Raw genomic sequence first — 25909 nt, 5'->3', positions numbered from 1 at the left:
CCCAAGGAGCCTGGGAGTGTGGGTCCCCAAAGTCCATGTGACTTTCTGATGGCACCGCACAGCGCTATGCAATAGTGATGCCCAGTCTTCAGGCAGCTCTGGGTGGTGGCTGCCTCCCTCAGCCTATGCATCCAGCTCTGTCCCCACCCACCCCAGCCCGCACTTCCAGAAAGAACAGCCTGGGACACCGTGCGTGTGGAGCAAAGAGTATTGGACTCAGGGTCAGGAAACCAGAGGATTTTTGCATCAAGGGATCACTCTTATCTGTTGCCCTGAGAGGTTTCACTAAATATGAAACAATCACACCACTGTGGGGCTATTTTTCGCTCAGGGGTTCTGGAAGCCCCGGGAGAGCCTCCCCAGGATGGAGGGGCCTCACGGTAACCCTGAGCCACTGTGTTTACCCTGAAGGGCGGGTTAAGAGTTGGGTAGAAAGAGTGTGCTGCGGAACATTCTAGTCAGGGGACCCAGGGAAGTCAAGCTCCAGAGAGGAAAAAATGAACCTCTTCCCTGGGGAGCTGGCTCCCTCCCTTGGCTGGCGTCCTACGAGGCCCAGCACAGAGCAGGCGCAGAGCAAGTCAGAGAGACCTGGTGGATGACAGCTCAAGAAGCAGGATTTGTGCAAAGGATCTGAACACTGGAACCTCTTTCTCACTGTAGCACATGGCGCCCACACCTGCTTTTGGGGTTGAGGCAAAGAATAAGGGGGACAGAATGCACGCAGTGATTAAAGAGGTGTCCAGACTTAGAGACACCCCAATAAATGGAGGCCGCCAGTGCCCATGTCCTTTGCCGGGCTCCCCGCTGCCCTGTTAATGGCGTAGAAACTGCGCCATAAAAGAAAGGGAGATGTGGTTTCCTTCTTTTTTTTATATAGATCGGATCTAGTAAAGATAGTATGAAACTACAGCCATGTTTACTAAGTGGGGACTTCAAAGGTCGGGACTCAGAATTTCCAGTCTGCGTAACAGCCACAGCCCAGACGTCTGGCAGCGAGTGGCAGAATTCCACAGGCAGGCCGGGGCGGTGCCTGGGTGCGGCCTGGGAGCCACAGGAGGGACCCAGAGCCAGGCAGAGCCCAGAGGGAAAGGGAGGGGGGCGGGGGCGGCGCAGGGTGGGGCCTGGGGCCTGCTTGCACCACCACACCCAACCCCAAGCAACCCGGCCTCTCCTCTGGAGGGCCAGTCCTGTGCCTCTCAGAGTGGAGGGAAGGTGGACCGGTCCTACTTCGTCTCCCTGGGGAAAGACGATCGAGAGGCAAACAAGATGGCCTGGTGGAAAGCCTGGGTAAGTGCAGAGCAAGCAGAGGTGGAAGGTTGGGTGCCTGCAGGGTGTCGGTAGACAGAAGTCAGCTCAGTCAACAATCACGCTGCCTGCCGGCCATGCACCAGACTGCGCACTGAGGAGGCAAGAGAGAAGAGACTGTCCCAGCCCTAGAGGCGCTCACAGTTAGGAGAGAAGTTGTGTGTGTGTAGTGGGGGGTGGGGGGCAGACAGATAAAGGAACCCTGAAATGCACTGAGGGGAACTGAGAGGCTGGGGAAGCCCAGAGACAAGCCCCGGCAGGGAGGGGTCAGGCTGCTCGAAGCTACGGGTTATCATGTGTGAGTCATATGTGCATGCGTGTGGTATGTGTGTACATCCGTGTGTTTGAGGAGAATCAAGCAGATGGTTCCTTGCAGAGGGAACACACACGCAAAAGCCCAGAAGGGTGGGCAGCTTGGCTTTGGAGAGAAGTGGCTCCAGAGAGGGTCCTGGGTGAGAGGAGAGAGGAATGGGGGCAGAGAGACCTAAAGAAGCAGGCAGGGCAGGTCCTAAAAGGCCTCGCATGGCAGGCCAAGGGGCTTGGGCTTTACCTTAAGAGTAATGGGGAGCCACTGAAGACCCTTGAGATGATGAGCAACATGATCAAATTGGCTGATGGAAGATCCATCAATGCCTACACCTTAGGGCATGGGAAGGCAGGCAGTCCTCTGGGGATCAGTGGTGTTTATTCGTCAAGAGTGAAGAAAGAGAAGAGAGGGCAGGAGGACCTGGCCCACAGGGGCCTTGAGTGGCTAAAACCCATGCTTTATAGAGTCATGGAGGACTGAGGCGGGGAAGACAGCACAGCCTGTCCCCAGGTCTCCTGCGTCCCAGCTGAATTAACAGATTCTTGGGAGTGTTTCACCTGGCTTTGAGTCTGAGGCCATCTCATGCAAAGGAGTTGAAAACACAAGACGGGGACAAAGAGGGCAAGCAGATGACACCTGCGGGTGACATTGTGCCCAGGCACGACTCCTGCATTTCACCCCCAGGCACCCCAGGACATCAGGGCTGCTCTTTCCATTTTACAGATGAGAAAACCGAGTCTCAGAGACACTGGGTGACTTGCTCAGTCCCACAGCTAGCAGGCAGGGATCTAGCTAGAATTCAGGTCTCTCTCCACCCCCGTCCCCAAGCTGTCTGTGAGGGGCAGTGGGTGACCCAGGCTTATCCCGCTTCAGGAAATCTCTTTGCCACAAATGTCTCAACCCAGGAGTTGTTGGGTTCAGACAAACCAGGCCTGGACAGAGAGGAAGCTAGTGGCAATGGTGGGGCAGTTGTCTGGGCCCCGGCGAAGCAGCTGGGACAGGTCAAGGGGCTACAGTGGCCTCCAGTTTGGGCCTGGCCTGGCCTGGCCTGACGCAGACGTGGCAGGGAGAGCCCGGTGTTGGGCACTTTTCCACTGTCAGCTGCTGGCCTAGCCGGCCTGGCTCTGGGCCTTGCTCTCAGTGTGGCAGGAACCCCAGGCGGGCGAAGCCTCCTTGCGGGGACCTGCCAACCTGGCAGGATAGTGATGACCTTCGCTGAGCACCTATCGTGTGCCAGACATCCCTCTAAGCATCTCACATTCAATATCTCCCTTGAGCCTCGTCCCACCTCTACAATGTAGATGCCAGTGTCCTTATCCACAGATGAAGAAACTGAGGCACGGGAGGCTCAGCGGGTACCCAAGGTGGCCATGCTAGTAAGTGCTAGAGTCTGGGTTAGACTCTGAGAAACCCATTTCCAGAGCCCAAACGGTGGACCTTGGCTGCCCCAAAACCAGTGGGGGGAACTGGTTTGGGTCAGCAAGATCGCGGGTAGACCCCACCTGGGACAGCTTGAGCTGCCAGCGAGGACCAGGCCCAGGACTGGGGTGGGGGTGGGGGTGGGGGGTGGCTTGTGAAAGATCAGCTACAGGGCGCCTGTCTGTGCCTGTCTCACTGAGATGAAGTCCTGTCTCCCAGGGCCGCCTCATGACGAGGGAGGGTAAAGGTGTGGCGGCTTCCCTGAACAGAGCTCTTACAGATAGAGTCTCAGGCAGGGCGGTCATCCTTTCGGTGAAAATGTCCCTGTCTGGACAAGCTCACTCCAGGCAGGGGGCCCAGACAGGCTTTTCCTCCAACAGCGCGGTGTTTCAGATAGGAAGATCTGGAGTTCTATCCCTCCCTGCTTATATCCGGGGGTCTGATTCCAGATAATTGTACTTTTTATCCCCTAAAACCTCGGAGTGGGCAGAGAGGCTGAGGCTTCTTAATGCAGCAAAACACCACCCCCCCCCCCCCGGGAGCAGCTAACTAACACCCCCGCCCGAGCTGACCTCAGACCTGCTGAATGGGCTGCTCCCCAGTGACTCGGTCACTGCACATTTACTGCCAGTTTGGGGGCAGGGAGAAAGCCCCTCATGGGTGGCACCCAGAGCTCGAGCCCCCAGACACCCTGTGGGCAAGGCTTCCTTCAGTGAAGGGTTCTAGGGAAGTTCACTGTCTCGAAAAGGTGGAGTCATCAATAGTCATCATCGAAAGAGGGAAGTACACAGAGCTCAACTTCTGAGTCAGATTCTGGGACCAGTGCCGACACCACCACTTACTAGCTGTGTCACCTTGCCAAGTGCTCTGAGCCCAACTCCCTGTCCTGTAAAATGGGGCATTCATACCTACCTAGTGCAACTATTGGAGAAGTCAAGGAGTTGTGCAGCATTGCACTTACAACACCTACAGCATCTTGCACAGAGGGCCTGGCCCAAAGGAGATGATCAAATGGCTACGGGTAGTAACAGCAGCTCAGACTCCATAAACAAGGGATACAATGTATTCATGCACACAATTGGGCAACCTCTGGGACCACACAGGCTCTTCTGGATGGACTTTGAGCAAGGAAATGTTTCTTGTGCATGGTGATAAGAAATGAGATAGGAAAATTTGTTACCAGACATTGGAAATTCAACCAAAGGGTATAGAAAGCCTTTTTACCTCTTACTGAAAAGGAATATCCTCATATATACCCTACAGATGGCAATCTGCCCTGTATCTAATCAGGAGAAGGAAGGAAGGAAGGAAGGAAGGAAGGAAGGGAAAGGAGGGAGGGAGGGAGGAAGGAAGGATGGATGTGGTGATTAAATGGGTGGATGGATGGGTGGATGGATGAGTGGATGTGGCTGTTGAATGGGTGGAGAATGGATGAATAGATGAATGAATGAGTGGGCTGGTGGGTGGGTAGGTGGGAAAGTAGATGAGTGGATGAGGGGCAGATAGAAGAAGTAGGTGTATTAGTGCACGAGAGACCAAACACAATGGGACTAAACTCCTTTCCTTTGAAGGATCTCTTGAGTCTTCTTCAGATTCCAATGTCCAATCTCCCTTCACTCCTCTACTATCCCTTTCCCGCAAACACATACTTAAAAAAGATCATTCATTTGCATCTGTGAAATTCTACAGGGCACAAATCTAAAGAGCCTTCGGGCAAGCCCTGAATTAAAGATTTGGCCCAGGTCAAGGGCCCAAGTACTTTGGTTATCTTGTTTATATCACAATTTTCAGAGCACCATGCAGCTCTTTCTAAACCTAACCTTCTGTCCTCCATGAGCCTGGGGACTTGCAAAGGCCCTAAGCTGTCAGGATGCTCAGCTGGGTGCCCTGACTCTCTACCTTCTTCTAAGTACCCGCTTCTCAGAAAGGAGGCAGCTTGAGCTCAGACCATGCCTCTCTTCCCAGCCTTGTCTGCCCACTCTCCAGGTAGCGTGTTCAACTCCATGAAGCCTGTCCTTGCTTGCTCATTGTCCTTGTGGTTTGGGGTGTGTTGTCCTTTCCCACTGCCTGTCAACCATGCTGGAGGGAGCTGGGGGGTGTGGTGGGTGGGACCTCCTCCCTGCCCTCATATGGCACTAGCTGGGAGAGGCCTGGCCTGATTGGAGCCCACACCCCAGGGCAGGGGCAGGGGCAGGAGAGGTTATGTGGCTCCCTCCCACAAGCTGTGGTTCTGGGTGGTGCCAGCCTATTAACCAAAGAGCGGTTCTGTGGAGGTGATCTGGCAGTCCCACAGAGCCCAGAGGAGAACCACTGACTCCTCACAACCAGGCCAGGCAGGCTGTGGTCTCTCAGGGAACCCTCACTTAATAGTAGCTTCCCCACACAGCTGACTCTTGGGCGGCTGGCCTGAGTCAGAGACCCCCCCAGGAGGTCTAACCCCAAGCTACACGTCATAGAATATACTGCCATTCGTGTTCCTTTGTACACACACCCTGCAGGCCCCCCCCCCCCTTCTCCTCCCAAGCTCCCATCACCTCAGGTAAACCTCCTCCCCAGCCTCAGGATTCTTCTCACAAAAGATCCAAGAACAGGTCTGGTGAGAACGTTGAGGCAGGGAAACTGTAAGCCTCTTCCGAAGGCAGCCAGGTGGGCAGGAGCACGTCGTGGTTAATTGCCTTGTCATCCCGATAGAACCATTGCTGGACTCTGAAGGAGGTCCCCCCAAGCCCCTGCTGCTCCTTTCTCAGGCCAGCCCCCCATCCTAGGACCTCCTTCTGGTTCTCCCCTCCTCCCGACACCAGAGGCTGGGCCGCGGCTCTGAAAGTGGCCACAGTGCCAGCCACCTTCACGAGTCTGTGTCCCCCAACTCCCCAGGGCTGGCGCTTGCACCGAAAGCTGAGATCCTCCACCAGTGGCCCGCAGAGGCTGAACTGTGTGCTCGCCCTGCAGGGGCAGCCTGCGAGGTGGGCTGGCAGTCTGCTCTGCCTTCCCTGCCTTCCCACTTTGAACAGGCCTGGGTTCTTTTACAGATTGAACAGGAGGGTGTTACTGTCAAGGGCAGTCCCCACTTTAATCCAGACCCCGACGCGGAGACCCTCTACAAAGCCATGAAGGGGATTGGTGAGTGGACGTCCTCCGCCTTCCCTTGGGAGCGCCTGCCCGCTCTGCTCAAGACCGCTGCACTCACGGCTCTGCAAAGGGATGTCAGGGGACAGCCTGGGAGTCTGGGACTGACTCCCAGCACCCAGAGAAGCACACAGGCCCCCTCCCCCAGCCCTGGTCTACGTGCACCCCCACCCCCCAAGGCAGGAGAAGGGGAAGGGTGGTTGCGCCTCCCTGGGCGGGAAGAGGAGGCCATCTGCTGTGCGTGCCTACGCATCCCTGGGTGGGCAACTTTACCCAGCTCGGTCTGAGGCTTCTCACAGAATGGCCTCAGGAACTCTGGGCCCGCCTGTCACTATAAGTTTTGGAAGGGATGAAGCTGAAGGTTCTGTAGGGCTGAACTGGGACACTCAGCTTCCCCCCTCTGCTTGGGCTGGGCACAGGGGGCCTCCTTCCTTGTCTCCAGTGTGCGCATTCCTGAATCCAGCCAGGGCCTGGAAGCGCCGTTTCTAGTTGAACCTTGACAGCATGCTCATGACCTCTACTTCCTGTGAGATCTCTGCTGTCATCTCCACTTCCCAAAGGAGGAAAGGGATGCTCGGGGAGATGAGGCTGCTTGCCCACGGGCTGCTGGGATGGGACTAAGATCCAGTTTGCCAGGCCCTCGGTCCTATTTCCCCCCACTGCCATTAGCACAAGAGAAGACAGGATGGGAGGTCTCACTGTCCAAGCTCCAAAGGCCCCAGGCGACGTCCAGAGCAGACCAGATGACCAGAGGGTCCTCAGATTCTATCACCCTGAGACTGGCCCCAGGCAGCACCCCAACACTGTGTGGGTAGGAGGTGGGGAAAGGACAGAAGGATTTCTGGCCTACGTGTCTTATCGACACCATGAAATTGTCAGGTTTTGGAGCTATCTAGGAGGTGTGTGCCCACTTCTTGGCCACCAGGCAGCTTCCCTCCTTCCTGCTCAGCCCCCAGCCTCCCTGGGAGCAGTGGGGGTGCTCACACTGTGCCCCCCCTGCAGGGACCAACGAGCAGGCCATCATCGATGTGCTCACAAAGAGAAGCAACGCACAGCGGCAACAGATCGCCAAGTCCTTCAAGGCGCAGTTTGGCAAGGTAAGGGTGGGACAGGAGTCCAGTTTCCTCGGGGTGGGGGTGGGCGGGCACTGCTGTGGCCGGAGACAGCCTGGGGGGGGCAGCTCTGTTCTGGGTGAGGCCCTTGTCTCGAGGCCAGCTTCTAGAACCATGGGGCGGATAGGGCACGCTTACACCGAAAATATTATTAATTGCTTATCTGAAGTTAGAATTCCACTAGCCATCCTGCGTTTTATTGGGCAGGATAAGCCCAGATAAGCTCTATCTGTAAGAGCTCCTCACACCCCTGGCTTGGTGTCAGACATTCTACAGTCCAGCCTGCCCGCCTCCTCCTCTCCACCCCCGTCTCTCTCACCGAGCTCCTTGACATTGGCTCCACAGCCCCCTCCTTGAGCTATTTCCCGGCCTCTGTACCTTGCTCACCCTGTTCCCACGGCCTGGAACGCCCTTCTCTGGCCCACGCACAGAGGTGCAGGCCAAGCTCCGCTGCGTTCTATGGCACAGGACTCTCCCTTCATCTTGGAGCTTCTTGTGCCTCGTGCCTCCTCCCTCTGCCTCGAGGGAGCTCCAGAGAGTACACAGGCTGGACCCTTTTTCCCTCCCCTTTCCTTCCACCAGCCTGGGTCAGAGCCAGGCACTGGGGCACTGGCCAAACACAGGAACAAAGGCACACATAGCCGTGGCTGGAGGAAGCCTCCACCAACGCATGTCATGAGTTGGAAGATTTGACGCAGGAAACTGAATGATGAAGTCGAAATATTCCAGGGGGCACCAGTGTCCTTTTTAACTTTTTTTTTTAATTTCTTTCTCTTAATCTTCACAACTGGCATTATTCTCTGCATTCAGCATTAGGGGCAACTGATGTTTTAAGAGGTGGAATAAGTTACCCAAGATCCCAGAGCCTACAGGCAACAAGGTTGGGATTTAAATCCAGGTCTGACAAGGTCCTTGGTCCTTTGCTGTGTCGTGCAGATCAGCTGGGTGTGGTCTCGTGGCTTCTTCTGGAGACCAGTGTCCCTAGAAGGAGACACACATGAGACAGATTCCTTAATTCAATCATGCATCTATTCAGTGCCCATGGGCTGTGACGGGATTTGATGATGAGCAATGATAAATGTGTATTTCGGCCCAGCACTGCACTGAGAGCTGAGTCGAGCCACACACATCTCTCGGCCAGTCCCCTAAGCAATGGTATAAAGCAGGAGCATCTCTGTCTCCATTTCACAGGTAAGGGTGATGATGCTCAGAGAGGCAAAGCGGTTGGCCCAAGAAACCCCAGCCAGCACCAGCGCGTGGCAGAGCCCACAGGGGAGTCCAGCCAGAGCCCCCAGGACTGGCTGGCACCCTGCTGTCCACACTCAGGTGGGCAGGACACCCAGAACATTGTCCTTCCTCCTCTTGCATTAGGATCTCACCGAGACCTTGAAGTCGGAGCTGAGTGGCAAGTTTGAGAGGCTCATCGTGGCCCTCATGTACCCACCATACAGATACGAAGCCAAGGAGCTGCACGATGCCATGAAGGTAACTAAGCAGGTGGGGTGGGGGAGGGGCAGAAACACCTAGGAGGACTGGGTGGGGGCGCTGCCTGGGACACCTTTCCCAAGAGAGCCTGGCACTGGGAGCTCCAAGCTCCCCTTGAGCCACCTTTTGAAATGACCGGGCCGGCTGAGCCTGCAGCCTGCTGCCCCGACTGCCCCCACACCCAGACTGGCTGGCCTCCGCCGTCTCCCGGCCACGAGGAAGCCAAACTCAGCACTTCTCAGGACAGCGCCAGACCAGGTGTGCAAGAAATAGAGAGCTACGTCTGCGGTCTCTGCCTGGTCTCTCGGATTTCCCACTTCTCCTTCCGCCCTCGCAGATGATCAAGGAGGGAATCAGGGTCCGGCTAGAAGAATCATCTCCATAGAAAGGACACTCACTGGGTGTGCCGCCCCAGCATTTGACATCTGTTATCTCTAATCCTCCTTCGGGGGGGCGGGCAGCTTTTTATCCCGAGGAGAGAAGCCTTAGGCTCAGAGAGGTGGAGTGACCTGGCTGGAGACCAACCAGCATGGAGGGCGGAGCCAAAACAGAACTTTCCCATCGCCTCACCTGCCCACAGGATCCACCACTGGAGACAAACACGTGCGACTTCCTCCAGAAACACCCCCCACCCCCAGTGAAGGCCCCCATCGGAGGGGGCAGAGCAGTGACCGGTTCTGCCTCTAGTTAAGAGGGTGTGGACAGAGCAGGAGGGCACGGGCAGAGCTCTCCAGCAGCCAGAGGTTTTTATCCACAGGGCTTGGGAACCAAAGAGGGCGTCATCATCGAAATCCTGGCTTCTCGGACCAAGAACCAGCTGCAGGAGATAATGAAGGCTTACGAGGAAGGTGAGGGAAGGTGCGAGGCCTGAGGTCGAGGCTCACTTGGAAATGGCCACAGGCTTTGGCAGCCTGGCAGGGGATGAGGGACAAGTGGTGCACTGAACCACGCTGGAAGAGACCCTTTCTGGGCCTTTCCACACATGGGTGCTAAGCACCTACTGTATGCCCAGTCCTGTGCCTGATGGTCTCTAAGCCCCCTGAAGCCCACGGGCTGCTGGGGGAGAGGGGCGCTCACCCTAAACTCTCTGCCCCGTGAGGGCATGGCAGTGCGGTGGGCCCCGGGCTGTGTCCGCGCTGGATGGGGCTGGCTCCTTCCTGGCTGGACACAGGCTGACCCTGGGGACCGTGCGGAGGCCCCATTGCAATGGGGGGTGTAGACCACAGGCCAGCTATCGTGGAGTCTGCAGGATGCAAGGCAAAAGGAGGCCAGCATGTCCTCCCTGTGGTCTGCCCGGTGGGCAATGTGCCTGAAAGCTCTGGCTTTGCCAAACTGCACATGAAGCAGAGCTCAGGAGGCAGCCCCTGGAGGGGCTCTCTGGCCTGACCCACCTTTGCGATCGGAGCTGGGCTGGCAGTCTGTGTTGCTTCCTCATTCTGAGTGACCACCAGGCGGTGGGGCCTCTGCCATTCAGACACCTGGGGAGTATGTCCACTCCACGTGACTCGTTCTTACCAGAAGGCTTTAACTGGGGGAAGCACGGGGAATGGGGCTGGGAAGAGGAAAGCAGGTCTGTGCCTCACGGTCCTGTCTCCCCTGCAGACTATGGGGCCAGCCTGGAGGAAGACATCCAGGCAGACACCAGCGGCTACCTGGAGAGGATCCTGGTGTGCCTCCTGCAGGTATCACAGCCCAGGCTGCTGGGAGCCCCTTGCCTGGAGGACCCCATCAGCTGGGCCCCAGGGAGCAGTTCTTGGGCAGAGCTGCTGGGGTGGGGTGGAGCGAGGGCCGAGGTACAGCCCCAGCGGCCTGGGCTCATTGGGTACCTACCTCCCTGCGCGGTTGGAGGATTCTCACACCTGCACCTCCCTGACAGCCACATGGGGGCGCCGTAGAACTGGGAGGAAAGTGCCCTGTCCCCTAGGGGGTGCTTCACACACACAGCCCTTGCCAGGCACTCTGTTTACCTTAGCTCACTGATTCCCCCAGCTCCCTCGGAGGCAGCCCTTACTACTCTTACTTTACAGATGAGAAAACCTGGCCCCGGACAGGGTAACTGGCCTGCTGAAGTGCCCATGGCCAGAAAGCTGTAGAGCCCTGCCTCCCCTCCTGCCCAGCTCTCCCCTCTGCCTCAGCTGCTCTGCTGGGCTAGCCTGCCTTACATCGTCACCTTTTCTGTTCCTAGGGCAGCAGGGATGACGTGAGCGGCTTTGTGGACCCAGGACTGGCCGTCCAAGATGCACAGGTGAGGCTACATACACTCTCAGCTGCTTCTGCCCTGCAGGCCTCCTGCCCCACCCTCTGCCATCTAGACTCCTGGGGCTGATGCCTGGAAGCCTCACTCAGCCCCTCTGCCCATCTGGGTTCTCTTTGGCACTAAGCTAGGCCGGGACCCAGCCCCGCTCTCTGCAGACCTTTATCTCCTTGGTGTCCCAGGAGGAAAGTGAGGGTGTCGGAGACACTCAGAAAGCAAGAAGGGGAGTGACTTGGGAGGGGTCCACTGGAGCTCTGTCCTGGAACAGCCCAACCTGGGGACTCTAGGCCTCTGAGGACCCACTGGGCACATTCAGATCGCCATAGTTCTGCCTGCTGGCAGAGTGCTTGGAGATGCCCAGAGGCAGAGCAAAGCCCCAGGGGGAGGCAGGGGAGCTGGCAGAGTGGCTTCTGGCTCGGGATCCAGAAGGGATTTTAACCGACCTGGTGGGTGGGTCGGGGGGGACCTCACCTCCTTGCTCCCCTTCACTGGCTTGTTGCGGCTGTCCCAATGCTAGGATCTGTACGCCGCGGGCGAGAAGATTCACGGGACTGACGAGATGAAATTCATCACCATCCTGTGCACACGCAGTGCCACGCACCTGATGAGAGGTACCGGGGAAGGAAGGAGGCAATGTAAGGCGGCGCAGGGCGTCCTGGCCACAGAGCCTCTCCCTTCACGCTGACTATCCAGTGTGCATCCTTGTCTAGTCATGCAGCTGGAGTGAGAGCCAGGGAAAGGGACCCTTTCCCCGGTAAACAGGTGGAAGTCAGGGACGGCACATGGGTATGCAGTCTCTGATCTGAGACGCCGGGGGTGTCGCACTGAGACTGCATATCCCTTAAGAGAGGATGTCTCTCTACAGTGTTTGAGGAATATGAGAAAATCACCAGCAAGAGCATTGAGGACAGCATCAAGAGTGAGACCCACGGCTCCCTGGAGGAGGCCATGCTCACAGTGGGTAAGAGATGGGGCTCAGTGCTCAGACACGCGGGTGTCCACAGTCACGGGGCTCGGCAGTGGGGCAGTGCCCGGGGTGGCAATAGCAAGCAACTGGGTCCCTACGTCCACCTTCAAGGGACCACCGCTGGCCACCTCCAGGCCATACACATGTACCCTTCAGCCCAGGACACTGGAATTATTCTACCCCCCCATGTCTTCCATGTGGCGTGTCCTACCAAGGACTATTCTCGGTACTGCCCACGTAATCCCTGTGCTATGTGAGTGTGAGTGTGAGTGTGAGCAGGAGGCATGTGAGAATAAGTAAGTATGTGAATGTGTGTGTGCATTTGCAGGATTATGTCAGACCCAGGGCCTGTGCTCCCCTCCAACAGCCACACAGGGAATATTCTGGATCTGGCTGTGAAGCCCTGAAGAAAGCCACCTGTCTAGACCTGAGCCAGCAGCCTGGTCTCTTCCTTGGTTGCTCATCGAAGAAATGATGATGCATAGTTGGAGTCCAAACTGAGTGATTGATGGGCTGATGCTGGGGAGCACTGAGAACCTTCCCTAAAGCTTGACCACATCTTGGGGGCCAGAACTGAGATCACAGGGAGGGGAACCGTGGCACAGCAGAGAGCTGAGGCCCAGGGGCAGAGGGACTTTTCCTCTCCTCCCTGCCATGATGGAGCCAACGTCAGGTCCCCGGGGCTAGGACACTCACCTCCACACCAGGCTGTCCCCGTCCGGTGCTGGGCAGTCAGGGGAGCTCCACGGTGTGCCTGGGTCTTGCAGGGTGGCCCGGGGCATCTGACACTCCCCAGCAGGCTTTTACTGCTGTGATAAAAACCCGTCTATGTTGGAGCATCTCAGCATACCCCCCGCTCCAATCTCAGTGAGTCAGCACCTGCATGGAGTTTGAACGACCTCCTGGTAAATCTTCGGACAGGGAAAAGCAGGGTGTGCAGTTCCCTCTTGTGCTGGCCACTTCCTATTCTCCTTGAAGACTCCCATCATCCCCCTCGCAGATGAGGACTGGGTAAGGCAGGCAGGTCAGACAATGAAGTCATGCCAGGCCATCAGCAGGCTGTTGAACACCAGCCTACCTCAAGCAAAGCCCACACTCTTTCTGCTGCCCTGGGCTAGAGTGCCAACTTCCCTGACCCAGATGCTGAGTCTCTGCAGCAGCATCTATGAAAGCGAGTGTGGGGCCCACTCTCTGATGCCCTTAGTGCTCTGGGGCTGGGCCCCATCTGTCACATGGAAATTCAAATGCAGGGACCTTACTGATAAGCGACAGGTAAAGTGGACATTCCGAGGCCGGTGGTCACTATAACCATGACTCTTCTGTGGAGCTGAGTGGCCGGATTCTTGGCAAAGCTGGCTCTGGAGTGTAAGAGCCTAGGGACTGCCCTGGACAGAACCAGCCTCCCACGGGCCAGCCCTGTGGACCCCAGTGCATTTACACCTCATGCGTTGCCTGCTTGCTCTGTGCCTTCAGACCTGTGCCCAGTGCCCCAGGCTTCCTTCCCTGTCCCGCCCCACCCAACGCAAAGCCTCTTGTTTTTGAACAAGGCAAAGCATAAATAAATAGGCCAAGAATTGCATAATGCTGGCCCTTAAGACCCAAGGCAGGACGTAAATAAATAAACATGTACACAATGCCACCTACAACCTCTAGTGTTAACAGAGCTTTCTTGTTTGTCAGTGAAATGCACCCGGAACCTCCACAGCTACTTTGCAGAGCGACTTTACTACGCCTTGAAGGTAACTATTCTGCCTTTTGTGCCCTTTATTGTCAGCCCTACTCGGCACCAACTACAAAGCCAAGATGTTCAGAGCCACTACCGTCTTCAACCGTGTCTTCTCTTATTCCAACCTCTTGTGATCAGAATGCTGTAGTTCTCAAAGGGCAAACTGAGTCCAGAGAAGGGAATCCACACCTCCTGAGGGTGAATCTGAGCAGGTGTTTTCACAGGTGTTCATTGCACTCATCTTCTATCACAATCTTGTGAGACCTGTGTCATAGCTGCCATCCTAGAGATGGTGAAAGTAGGGCTTGTGGTCAAGGTCACACAGTTGGTAAGTGGCAGAGCCTTGATTTGAACCCAAGCCAGTCCACCTGTCCTTTTTATCCCACCATGTGACCTCCTGGAGAGAGCAGGAAGTCAAGGCGCCCTTTGAATGAAAGTTCAGAGGGAGATTGTCACACACAGCATTCAACTTTCGTGTGCATCCCAGATATGCCAATCTGGGTTTGTCTGTTGTCCAAGAGGCTGCACTAGCCATTCAAACAGACATCCAAGCCACTTGTATCAGGTGAAGTTTCTGGCACCTGGAACCAAACTGGAAGATAGACATTCAAAGTGATTCCCTGAGACTGAAGTCAGTGGCCACCTTCTCTGATCTGTGCTTGTTGGTACCACCTGCAATTAGAGCCCTAAGTTCTATGGCCAGGAAGTGAGAGAGGGCATGGGGTTCCCTTGGCCATCTGACATGAGACTAGTCAAAGATGAAAGTAAGCAGGAAGGTCCTGCTTGTGACTTGGCCAGTTGAGCTGAGCTTCATGATGTCGCTACCCTAGGAAGACATCATATTCCTATAGTGGTGAGTATTCTGTGCATAGAATCTGACGTGGCAAAGCCAATACACAGTGCACTTTGGGACATTTGGCTCCCAATAGGGGTTGATATGTGGGCCAGTGAGGGAGAAGAGATTGAGGGAATGGAGATCCTGAGCTATGAAAGTACCCCTCTCAGTGCTTCACCCGATGAAGCAGAGGCTCATTCCTGCATCTCCGTCCCCCCGTAAAGCCCCCTGCACCCAAAGCACAGATGTGTCCCTCATCACAGAGATGGACCAGAAGGGCCAGCAGTGATTGTTGATTGCTGCGTCTTGTCCAGGGAGCAGGGACGCGTGATGGAACCCTGATAAGAAACATCGTTTCAAGAAGTGAAATTGACTTAAATCTTATCAAGTGTCAGTTCACGAAGATGTACGGCAAGACCCTCAGCAGCATGATCACGGTAAGCCATGAGTTCCTGATTCTACCACTAGTTTGAAACGGAGGCATTACTGGGAGGCCTGGATGCTGTGACCAAAGTTCTAAGTCACATGTGTCCATCCCTTCCCAGTGGGTGTCACACTCGAGCATTCATTGCCATGCAGTGTGTACAGGGATTGGCAAGGGGGTGAGTGTGGCTAGGGCTGGGAGGGGACTTGGGCAGGTGCACACAGACCAGATCATGGAGGTCCGTGTACATCACACCCAGAATTGGCTTTGCGTTCGAGCTATGGTCGTCCCTTTGAAAATGACACACTGAATCCTTTCAGAGGGAGGAAGCCACGTCCGAATGTCAATGACAGTATATAGTTTGGTAGGAATTGCGGCAGTAGCTTTCAAATCTAGACTTCACATCTAGTCCTAGCAGCATGATTTTAAGGAGATAAGTCAGATGGGCTCCAGCACACTACCAAACCAGATGCTGGTCAGTAAACCTTCTGGGCCCGAGAAAATGCAGTGATAATCACACCGCTGTAATTTTGTAACAGCTCTTCTAGTTATTAATGCAAATGAGGTCTTGACAGTTTCATGAACAGAAGTCAAACCTCGAGAAGTATACCCCTAAGTCTCCATTGGGTCAAGTCAAGTCTCTAGTTATTCTACAAATATCTGTTGTCAGCCACTCTTTCCAAGAAACACATAGCTCACAGTATGGTAAAAAGACATTTCTACTTTAAAATGTCTCAGGATGGGCCAGCGGGCAGGTGGGGGTGAAGGACCGTGGGATTATTCTTTGTTTTGTTTTTGGCTTTCCAGCCAGTGTTGTCAAAAGACAGGAGGGCTGCCCAAAACCCAGCCCTGGCTCCTGACGTGTCACCTGCAGCAATGGCTTTCCCAGCCTCCAGTCCCAGGAGAGTGTTAGGAAAATTTTCAACCATACATGGTTTCGATGGCATCGGGGAAATGTCTCTACCTTCTCACCATCACAGTTAGATTGAGCCACGGGCAGACTTCAGAGGAACAAAAACACTGAGCGAAAATGATCACTTTGATGCATCCGGTGTGTAGACTTCATGATAGAGACTTAGCAGGCTAATTAGTGCCTGAAAAATATCATCGATGATCTAGTCCCCCGTCTAGACATACAAGAAAGCCCGCCCTCGTTAGGTTTTGCCTACTGTTGTCACTTACGAAAATTTACTTGGAATTGCCAAATATTTTCTTTTTAATATAGACCACTCTCTGTAGTTGTCATCAAAGCAAAAATGATTCCCAAATGGTGATACCAGTATTAAAAACTTCTGTATAGAAATTAATAGAAAAATTAAAAAAAAAACCATGGATAACTTTATACCCACACATTTAAAAAGATAGACACCATGAATAGTTTTCTGAAAAAAAGCAAAATAACACAGAAACAAAAATGCTATATTACAAAAATTGTTTTGTGAATAGTAAAAGAGGAAGGAAGGAAGGAAGGAAGGAAGGAAGGAAGGAAGGAGGGAAGGAAGGGAGGAAAGGAGGGAGGGAGGGAGGGAGGGAGGAAGGGAGGGAGGGAGGGAGAAAGGAAGGAAGGAATTTTAAATGTGGTTAAAAATCTACAAGAAAATTTCACGCCCAAATGATTGCACAAGCAAAGCTGACTAAACCAATAAGGACTCGGTGATTCCCATGGGGCATAAACTGCTGTAGTGCATAGGAAAGGGGAACTGACCCACCCCTATCACTTATATCCTCACCCTCCCCTTTTCCTCAACTGCATAAAAAGGGAGTTGGTGATATGCCCTCCCCTGTTCTCCCTGGCTCTGTGTGCAGATCCTGGACCAGCCAGACCTATCAGGACCCGCCTCATAGCTAAGGGGGACTGGTAGACCACACATATGGGGTTCAGCCATTGGCCTTGTGGGGTCTATCCTATTGGGAGACAGCTGCTGCACCCCTATGTGAGCCACCTGCTATGCAGGCAAGCCCACATTTCCCCTGCTAGTCACTCCTCAGCACATCTTAGCAGCGCTCGTATCAGCATCAATGTCAGCTGACAGATGAGCAGGAGTCTCAGGGTGGAGACAGGACTTGCCTCAGCCACAGGGTCAGTGAGTGACAGAGCTGTGGTCTGGGTTCTGTGTGGACCCAAAGCCGGGGCTCTCACCACCTCCCCCAGTGCCTCTAGGTATGTGGGTATGGGTATATGGCCCTGGGGGCCCTACTTCCAACCTCGGTTCCCTGATCTGCAGTAGGAGGTGTTGAATAAATGATGGGTCATGTCAAATAAATGAGTGGTGGGGCCTGCCCAGATCCTGACATGGGGAAGAGTCCTGGGACAGCTGACGGGGGTAGGGGACCATCCAAATGCCTTCCTTGCTCCAGAGCAGAACTGTGTCTGTGATTCATTTTCTACATTAAGCTCCCCTGTACTCATAAGAGAATCAAAAGGAGATACAAAGAAATAGCCTGAAATGGAAAACAAGAAAAGGTGGGTGACATAGCGTGGGCCTGTGTCATGGGAACCCACAGGGGATGTGCCAGGTCTCTTCCCGAAGACCATGACTTGTAGTAATAACCGCAGCTGACAGATACCCCTGTGACTCTCTTGTCCCTCCTGTCCTCAGGGAGACACCAGTGGCGACTACAAGAACGCCCTGCTGAACCTGGTGGGCAGTGATTCCTGAAGGCTCAGAGTGGGGCAAAGCCCAAGAAGCCGGAGCCACAGGGCCTTGCCTGCTTGCTCAACCTTGGCCATGGATTGGGGGGGTGGGGGGGGGGGGCCCAACTTGCCTTTCAGTCTTCTGTCTCCCAGCTTCTAGTGCTTTCCAGCCAGCTTCTCTGCCTGGGGCTCCTCCCTCCACTGCCCCCTCCCCCAGTCAGTTGCGGGTGTGAGCACATTGCCAACCTGAGTATAATCTGGCCTGACAGACACCTTGGTGTGAAGGGGTTGTTTCTTCCTCCACACAAGGAGCTTCCCAAGCTGTGCCAGAGTCACCTGTGCCCAGGTCGCGCAGGTACACGCCGTGTACTAAATCAAGACCTGCGAAGACCAGAGAATATGGAATTTGCATAAGCGTCTCAGCTGAAACGCCTCTCTGAAAGGCCACCAGGGAGGCTAGAGGAACCCATGTGTTTCAGAGCCCATGCATGTGAGCCGCTGAGAGAGAAACACACACATTCGGGCCCACTGGGAGGTCCCTCACATTCATTCACGAGCCTCCTCTAAAAACCCTTCACAACTTGAGGCTGTAGGTAGAATAAAAATTCCCTTGCTGTCTAACTAATAGAGAAAGCTGCAAATCGATGTCCCGCCCCAGGGACGCTGTGTTCTGAGGGCCCGGGCTTATCCAATCCTTGATCAAAGGAGCTGTTCTTTCCTCCCCTGACATGAGCAGGGAGCATCTCTCATTCCAACCAAATGGCAATGGCAGCTAAAGCTGAGATGTCTGGGTTGTGCTTTTCAGAATAATAAAGACTTGTACGTTCAAATCTAAGTGCCTTTGGATTTTTATCAGTGGCCAGACCAGGCCCAACTTAATTTGTCCGCGTTCATAAAAGAAATGTGATCTTTAAAAGCTTGTCATGGGGGTGGGGGGGGGGGGCACTGAAACAAACCTGAGCACACAGGTGGGAAAGGGGACATGGCCAGGGCACTGAAAGTGTCCTCTGCACCTCCAAATCATTTTTGCTAGAATAACATTTGGGCACTTCTGATAAAACATAGTCCTCAGGTACTTTTACAGTTGCTCTGGGATTTTTTTCTTTTTTCCTTTTTCTTTTTAATGCATCTGTATTCTTAAAAATAATTTGGTGTCAGAATGGCTAACATTAACAACTCAGGCAACAACAGATGTTGGCGAGGATGCAGAGAAAGAGGATCTCTTTGCATTGCTGGTGGGAATGCAAGCTGACGAAGCCACTTTGGAAAAACAGTATAAAGGTTCCTCAAAAAATTAAAAAGAGAACCACCCTACGACCCAGCAATTGCACTACTAGGTATTTATCCAAGGGATACAGGTATGCTGTTTCAAACGGACACATGCACCTCAATGTTTATAGCAGCACTATCAACAATGGCCAAAGTATGGAAAGAGCCCAAATGTCCATCGATGGATGAATGGATAAAGAAGATGTGGGATATATCTACAATGGAGTATTACTCGGCAATCAAAAAGAATGAAGTCTTGCCATTTGCAACTACGTGGATGGAACTAGAGGGTATTATGCTAAGAGAAATTTGTGAGTCAGAGAAAGACAAATATCATATGACTTCACTCACACGAGGACTTTAAGACACAGAACAGATGAACATAAGGAAAGAGAAGCAAAAGTAATATAAAAACAGGGAGGGGGACAAAACATAAGAGACTCAAATATGGAGAACAAACACAGGGTTGCTGGATGGGTTGAGGGGGAGGGGTGGGCTAAATGGGCAAGAAGCATTAAGGAATATACTCCTGAAGTCATTGTTGCACTATATGCTAACTAATTTGGATGTAAATGTAAAAACTGAAATTAAAAAATAATTTAAAAAATAATATTTTGGGGTCTGATCGGTTTGAGTTCAGCAAAGGAGGAAAAGGAGAAGCTAGGTGCTCCCTGATTGTAGCCTTGCCATAACTCTATAATGAAAACTGTTATCTGTACCTCTCTACAGGAAATCATATGTTAATAAACTCCCTCTCAACCCTCAGATCCAAGCTTCCTTATCCTCAGAAGCTGGACCTGGTCTCTTCCTCTGTAATCAGGGAAGGAGGACCTGATCTAGTAAACTGAGTTTGGCTTTGTCTCATGGCATGATTTGAGACATCATTTTCATTTGGCACAGGATTCTGTGAGCTGTCCTGTGGCTTTTCATAAATTCCTTTTCTGCTTAAACTGTCCAGAGTGGCTGCTCTTGTGAGCAACTAATAAGTCTCTCTGTTCTGAAGAATCCATGCCCTTAAGGCATCAGAGGATAATTACCTGTTTATGTGTGTCCCTCAAAAAGGCTAGGAGCCCCAGCAGGGCAGGAACTTGGTTTTATCCATTCCTGAATATTCCATGCCTATCATATAGCAGGCATTTGATGAATGTTTTTGAACGAACAAAAACAAACAAGAGTACAGGCTTTGGGGACAGAAGACCCAATTAGTCACGGGACCTGAATTAATCCTTCATCACCTCTGAGTCTAAGAAGACACCCTGAGCCTGTTAGACTCTGGGAGGAGGGAAACCTACTCACCAGCCCTAATGAAAATAGTCCTAAAAGATCTGATGGAGAAGACGGCTTCTCTCAACTCCTGTGGCACCTGCTTAGCACCAGGCCCTGCTTCAGATTTTGACCATGCAATGACGAACAAGCCCAGCAGGATCTGTCCCTGTCTGAGTCCCTTTGGAAGAGCTCAGCCCTCCCCACCCACCAACCACCAGTCCAGTGGGCCATGCAGACATGGCCAGAACCATATTGGGCTTGGCCTCTTCCATGTTTATCCTTGACCAGGGGAAGGGTCACCTTGCTGAGGACTGAATACTTGGGCAAAATCAGGATTGTCTCGGCAGGGAATAGAGGGGGGAACAGATTTGTGCTCAGCACCCTGTACTTTTGTTCCGTGGCCAAACATTCTACATGCAGCCAGGTTGGAGCTGACCAGGTAAGGCTTTGTAAGAAAGGTGATGCCTGAGAAGAATCTTTTTTTTCCCCTTAAATGTGTATTTATTTTTGAGACAGTGAATGCAGGGGAAGGGCAGAGAGAGGGGGACAGAGGATCTGAAGCGGGCTCTGTGCTGGCAGCAGAGAGCCCAATGTGGGGCTCGAACTCATGAACCGTGAGATCATGACCTGGGCTGAAGTAGGACACTCAACTGAGACACCCAGGCGCCCCTTGAGCAGAGTCTTAAAGGATGACTCAGGCTTATCAGGTAGACAAGATAGAGGAGGACATTCCAGGCAGAGGGAGGAATGCAAACACAGCAGGGCAGATCTGGGCTCCATCAGACTACAGGAACCGTGTGTTCAGGCTTCCCAAGGTGGGTGAGTCAAAAGATAAAGGTGTTTTTAGGAGTCAAGTCAGGGAGGACTCAAGCTATCAGACTGAGAAGCTCAAAGGACAATGGGAGCTTTTAAGGGATCGGGAAAGGGAGCACCTGGGATGGATTTGGGTACAATTTCTGGCAACCCCACAGATGACGAGTTCACCTGCATGAGTCTGGAGCGGGCCTAGTGCTGTGGCCGCTGCAACTACAAACAGTGATTCCCTCCAACCTTCCAGCCTAGTACCCTGTGGTCCTGAAGCTACTTCCCTAGGAGGAGACTGGCCTTGGCCACCTTCTGTCCCGGTGTGGGAAAATCTTTTACATGGTGTTGATATAGCCCCAGGCCACTGCATCTTTGACCCTGTGGTGAGGGGCAGCGCTGACCTTCCATAGCTCCCCTTTCAGCACATTAACAGCTGAAATAGCTTGGTGGCTCTGGGCATGAGAGTGAGGGTCCAGGGACTTTCATGGCCCCATGTTGGTGTCCAAGTTTCCTCATGGTATTGGGCCAAAGTGGGCCCTGTCTGTTGATGGCCCAGTGGCCTCTACCTTCGTTCCTCCACCAGCCCCTTCCTGGCCCTTGGGCTGTGATATGGCACCATCTTGAGGCCTCCAGCTTGGAGGGGTCACACTGGCTGGGCCTTCTACATCACCGGTGAAGGCACTGCTCTGCCCTCCTCTCCACCTCTCCGTGTGACCACACATGACTTATAAAGCCTCCCGCTGCCGCTGGAAAGCCAATACACCACCACCTTTGCTATCTGGACCCAGCACCGAATCCGTGCTGCAAGACAGCGCCCAGCTGGCCTAGAAACCTGCTCGCACAGTGCCCTCTTGTGGCTGAAAGGCTAACTGTCAGCCAGGAGCTGACCCCCACTGCCCAGCAGAGAAGGCTGAGGGACTGTGGAGGGGAAGCCCTGGCCCTCTTCTTCATCACTATGTGGGGGACGTTCTGTGTTTTCTTGGACGCCAGCTCTAGTGGGCTGTGTGTCCTCACCGCTGAGCCGCACCCTTCTCCAATTAGGTTTCAAAACCACTTACCTATACGGACCCTCAGTGGGCCATTGCTATACTCTTTGGCCCATTTTGTTCCCTGGGGAGTGATCTGCCCAAGGCCACCTGGCTGGACACAACCAAGTTACATCTTGGGCTTCAAAACCCAAGTGCAGCTCCCACTGACTCTCTTACATGTTTCCCTTTAATTAGTTATTTTTTAAATATTAAATGTAACGTACACATCTGGTTTTTCAAACATCGGAAATAAAGCAAAGACATAAACTTAAAAGTTTAAAGGATAAAACAGAATATCTTAACCACCTTAGGGAAAGAAAATGTTTCTTAGACAAGACACAGAAAGCAGAAACTACAATGCAAAAACACTGATAAATCAGACCTTATCAAAAATTTTAAACTTTGCCGATAAGAAAATAAATAGACAAGTCAAAGGCTGGAGGAAGTATTCACAAAACATACCAACTAAGGGACTTCATGCCAGAATGTTTAAGAATTCCTACTTTGTTATATACCTGAAAGTTGCTAAGATAGTGGATGTTAAATGTTCTCACCACAAGAAAGAAATGGTAACTACGTGGCGAGATGCAGGTGTTAGCTAGTCCTATGGTGGCAATCATTTTGCAATATATCAGGGTATCAAATCAACACATTGTTCACCTTAAACTTACATGGTGTTATATGCCAGTTACATCTCAATAAAGCTGGAGGAAAAAAATTTTTCACAACTCAATAATAAAAAGCCCAATTCAAAAATGGACGAAAGACTTGAGCAAACACTTCCACAGAGGAATATATGCAAATGGCCAACACGCACATGAAAACTGCATGCTCATTAAAAATTTCAAATAGGCCCATCTATTCGGCTGGTGAGAAAGTAAATGATGCAATGGGTTAGAAAACAAAAATGTGGTCGTTTCTCATAAATGTAAGCATATGCCTTACTGGGTGCCTGGGTGGCTCAGAAAAGGAAGTGAGCTATCAATGCACATTACAGCACAGAAGAATCTCAGATACGTGTTCCTGAACAAGTACAGCCCAACATAAAGGAACATACAGTGTATGATTCCATTTATATGAAAACTGATCTATAGTGAAAGAAATCAGGCTAGTACTTGCCCTGAGATTTGAGGGTGGGTTGAGGGGACAGAGATGAAATGGAAAGGGCACAAAAGAACTTTATGGGGTATTGGAAATGTTTTAAACACCATAAAAGGGTGGGCTACAGGCAAGTGTGAATTTGCCAAAACATATAGAATTGTAAACCTTAAGAATGGTACGTGTCATTGTATGTAAAGTAGCCATCGATACAAATCTTATAGATGAAGCTGCTATGAATACTTGTATGCAGATTTTGGGGTGGACTTACATTAAAGTCTCTGAGAAATGCCCAGAAATGTGATTGCCGAATAACCCAGTAAATGCAAGTCTTTGCTCAATGGACATTTATTTAGGGTGTTTGGGGGCTTTTGCTATTGGAAATAATACTCCAATGAATATTCTTGTAAGACTTGTTACACTGCAGTCAGGCAATAAACTCCTAAAATATAGTGCATGGATCAAAGGTCATGTGGAGTTGTAATTGAGAGGAATTTTGCCAAATTGCCCCCAAAATGACATTTGCATCATTTAAAAAAGAAAAGAAAAGAAAAGAACTAGTTTCCTAATCCTCTCACTAACACAGTAAATTTTCACAATCTGATCACTGTCAATCTGATGGGTAAAGCGTAATCTTCCTATGATGACAAACGGTTTTAAACATATGGTGCTTTTTATATATTTAAAAGCCCTTTGTATTGGTTTTTCTGTGAATTGCCAGCTCAGATCCTTCCTTTTAGTGGAGCTTAGTGAGTCAGCCATGTTTTCCTCATCAATCCTCCCCCACTCCTGGAAGGGAATACCACATTTGTCTGCCCATTTATCAGCTGATGGACATTAGGATTGTTTCTACTTCGAGGCTGTTATAAATGAAACTGCTACGAATATATGATGAAAGATTTTGCATGTACATACATTTTCAAATTATTGGGTATATACTAGGAGTAGAATTGCTTGGTCGTAACTTTTGATAGTTTGACTCTGATGTACCTAGGTGTGGATCTCTTTGGGTTTATCCTACATGGAGTACAAGGGGTGTTGATTAACATTTTTCATCAAATTTGAAAACCTAATGGCAATTATTTCTTCAAATATTTGCTCTGCCATTTTTTAAATCTATCTCTCTTCTCCTTCTAGGACTCCCATTATGCATATGTTGGTATGTTTGACGATGTACCACAGGTCTCTGAGGTTCATTTTGCTTTTTTCTGTTCCTCAGAATGTATAATCTCAATTGACCTTTCTTCAAGTGACTAACCTTCGCTAAATTCTCTCCTCTTCATGCTTAAATCTGTCTTGAGACCATTTAGTGAATTTTTCATTTCTATTTGTACTTTGCAACTCCAGAATTTCTATTTGGCTCTTTTCTATAATTTCTATAGAAAAGTTTATTATATTCTCTGTTTGGTGAGATATCACCATACTTTCTTTTAGTTCTTTAGACACGGTTTCTTTTAGTTCTTTAAAGATGTTTATAGGGGCGCCTGGGTGGCGCAGTCGGTTAAGCGTCCGACTTCAGCCAGGTCACGATCTCGCGGTCCGTGAGTTCGAGCCCCGCGTCGGGCTCTGGGCTGATGGCTCGGAGCCTGGAGCCTGTTTCCGATTCTGTGTCTCCCTCTCTCTCTGCCCCTCCCCTGTTCATGCTCTGTCTCTCTCTGTCCCAAAAATAAATAAACGTTAAAAAAAAAAATTCAAAGATGTTTATAACAGTTGGTCAAAAAGTCTTTAACAATAATTCCAATGTCAGAGCTTTCCCAGTGGTAGTTTCTAAAGACTACTTTTTTTTTCTGTGAATAGACGATTAGTTTCTGGGTTTTTTTTTTTTTTTTTTTGCATCTCTCATAATTTTTTCTTGAAAATTGGACATTTTTAATTATATAATGTGGCCAGTCTGGAAATCAAAACTCTTCCAGGGTTCTTCTTGTTGTTCTGCTGGTGTCTTTTCTGTTGGTTTGTTTGTTTGTTTCGTGATTTTGCTGAACTAATTATCTAAATTCTATATTCTTTCTCACACGTGGCTACTGATGTCCCTCACTGGTTAATTTAATGGTCACCTAATGACTGGACAGAGATTTCCTCTAGTACCTGAACCACTAAGACTCCCTACTTTTGCTATGAAACTGTGTGTGTGTGTGTGTGTGTGTGTGTGTGTTGAGGTATGTCTTCAACACACCAGTAAGCAACTTCCAACTCTCAGTCTTTATTCCCTGCCTTCTCAGAGCCTCAAGGTCAATAATAGGTTAAGCCTTACACAGGATTTTCTTGGGTATATGTACAAACCAGCACACACATGTGGCCTTCTAGAATTCCAGGAACATGCCAGAGCTTTTCCAAGTCCCTATGGACATTTCATTCTCCAGTTTTGCCTTTTTAGTGCTTTGATCAGCCCCCTGTTAGCCCCAACTGGTATTGCTACCCCAAGCTGCTGATTGTTTTTGACAAATGCCCTCAGGATAGGGCTGTTTGCACAGAGTAAGCACTGATCCATGTCAAATAAAGATAATCCCTGAGAAGGGAGCTTTTCCAGGGAGCTGTCAGATCAAATAGTGACAATTCTCTGGGAATGGGGTTTTTTGGAAAGCTCCAAACCCATTCTGCCCTCTCCAGTGGCTGCCAGGCTGCTGGCTCTCCTTACCACGGCTGTGAGAATTTTGGTTTTCAAATGCACCATGGCCCTTGAAAGGAGGATGGGAGTAAGGCAAGTTAAAACACCACAAAAGTTGCTATTCTAACCACAATTCATCCATTTTTCTTCAATTATACCCAGATTGTTGAAAGCCTTTGGTTAATTTCCAGAGCTCTGAAAAAGTTGACTTGGACAACTTTCACTAGTGTTCTCATTGCTTTTA

At 51.4% G+C, this 25909-nt stretch overlaps 1 protein-coding gene across 1 annotated transcript; it reads left to right on the top strand.

Annotated features, from left to right (window-relative positions):
• The first annotated feature begins 1128 nt into the window (after window positions 1-1128).
• Window positions 1129-18430, top strand: LOC101087010 (annexin A8). Its single transcript, XM_003994141.6, has 12 exons — window positions 1129-1287; window positions 6061-6151; window positions 7160-7254; window positions 8641-8754; window positions 9512-9602; window positions 10357-10436; window positions 10940-10999; window positions 11526-11619; window positions 11874-11969; window positions 13656-13714; window positions 14851-14973; window positions 17561-18430. Exons 1-12 carry the CDS (start codon window positions 1267-1269, stop codon window positions 17618-17620), a joined length of 984 nt encoding a protein of 327 aa, XP_003994190.3. The 5' UTR covers window positions 1129-1266; the 3' UTR covers window positions 17621-18430.
• The last annotated feature ends 7479 nt before the right edge of the window (window positions 18431-25909 follow it).

The sequence above is a fragment of the Felis catus genome, chromosome D2 (assembly GCF_018350175.1).
Source record: "Felis catus isolate Fca126 chromosome D2, F.catus_Fca126_mat1.0, whole genome shotgun sequence".
NCBI classification, from domain to species: domain Eukaryota; kingdom Metazoa; phylum Chordata; class Mammalia; order Carnivora; family Felidae; genus Felis; species Felis catus.
Note: the sequence above shows the minus strand (reverse complement) of the source record. Positions and strands in the feature narration are given on the sequence as shown.

What these genes read in the sequence shown, in the direction of transcription:
- LOC101087010 (XM_003994141.6), top strand. Translation starts at nt 1,267, where the DNA reads ATGGCCTGGTGGAAAGCCTGG. An exon ending in TCAAGGCGCAGTTTGGCAAG is followed by an intron (nt 7,255 to 8,640) that starts GTAAGGGTGGGA and finishes CTCTTGCATTAG; the next exon opens with GATCTCACCGAGACCTTGAA. An exon ending in TCCTGGTGTGCCTCCTGCAG is followed by an intron (nt 10,437 to 10,939) that starts GTATCACAGCCC and finishes TTCTGTTCCTAG; the next exon opens with GGCAGCAGGGATGACGTGAG.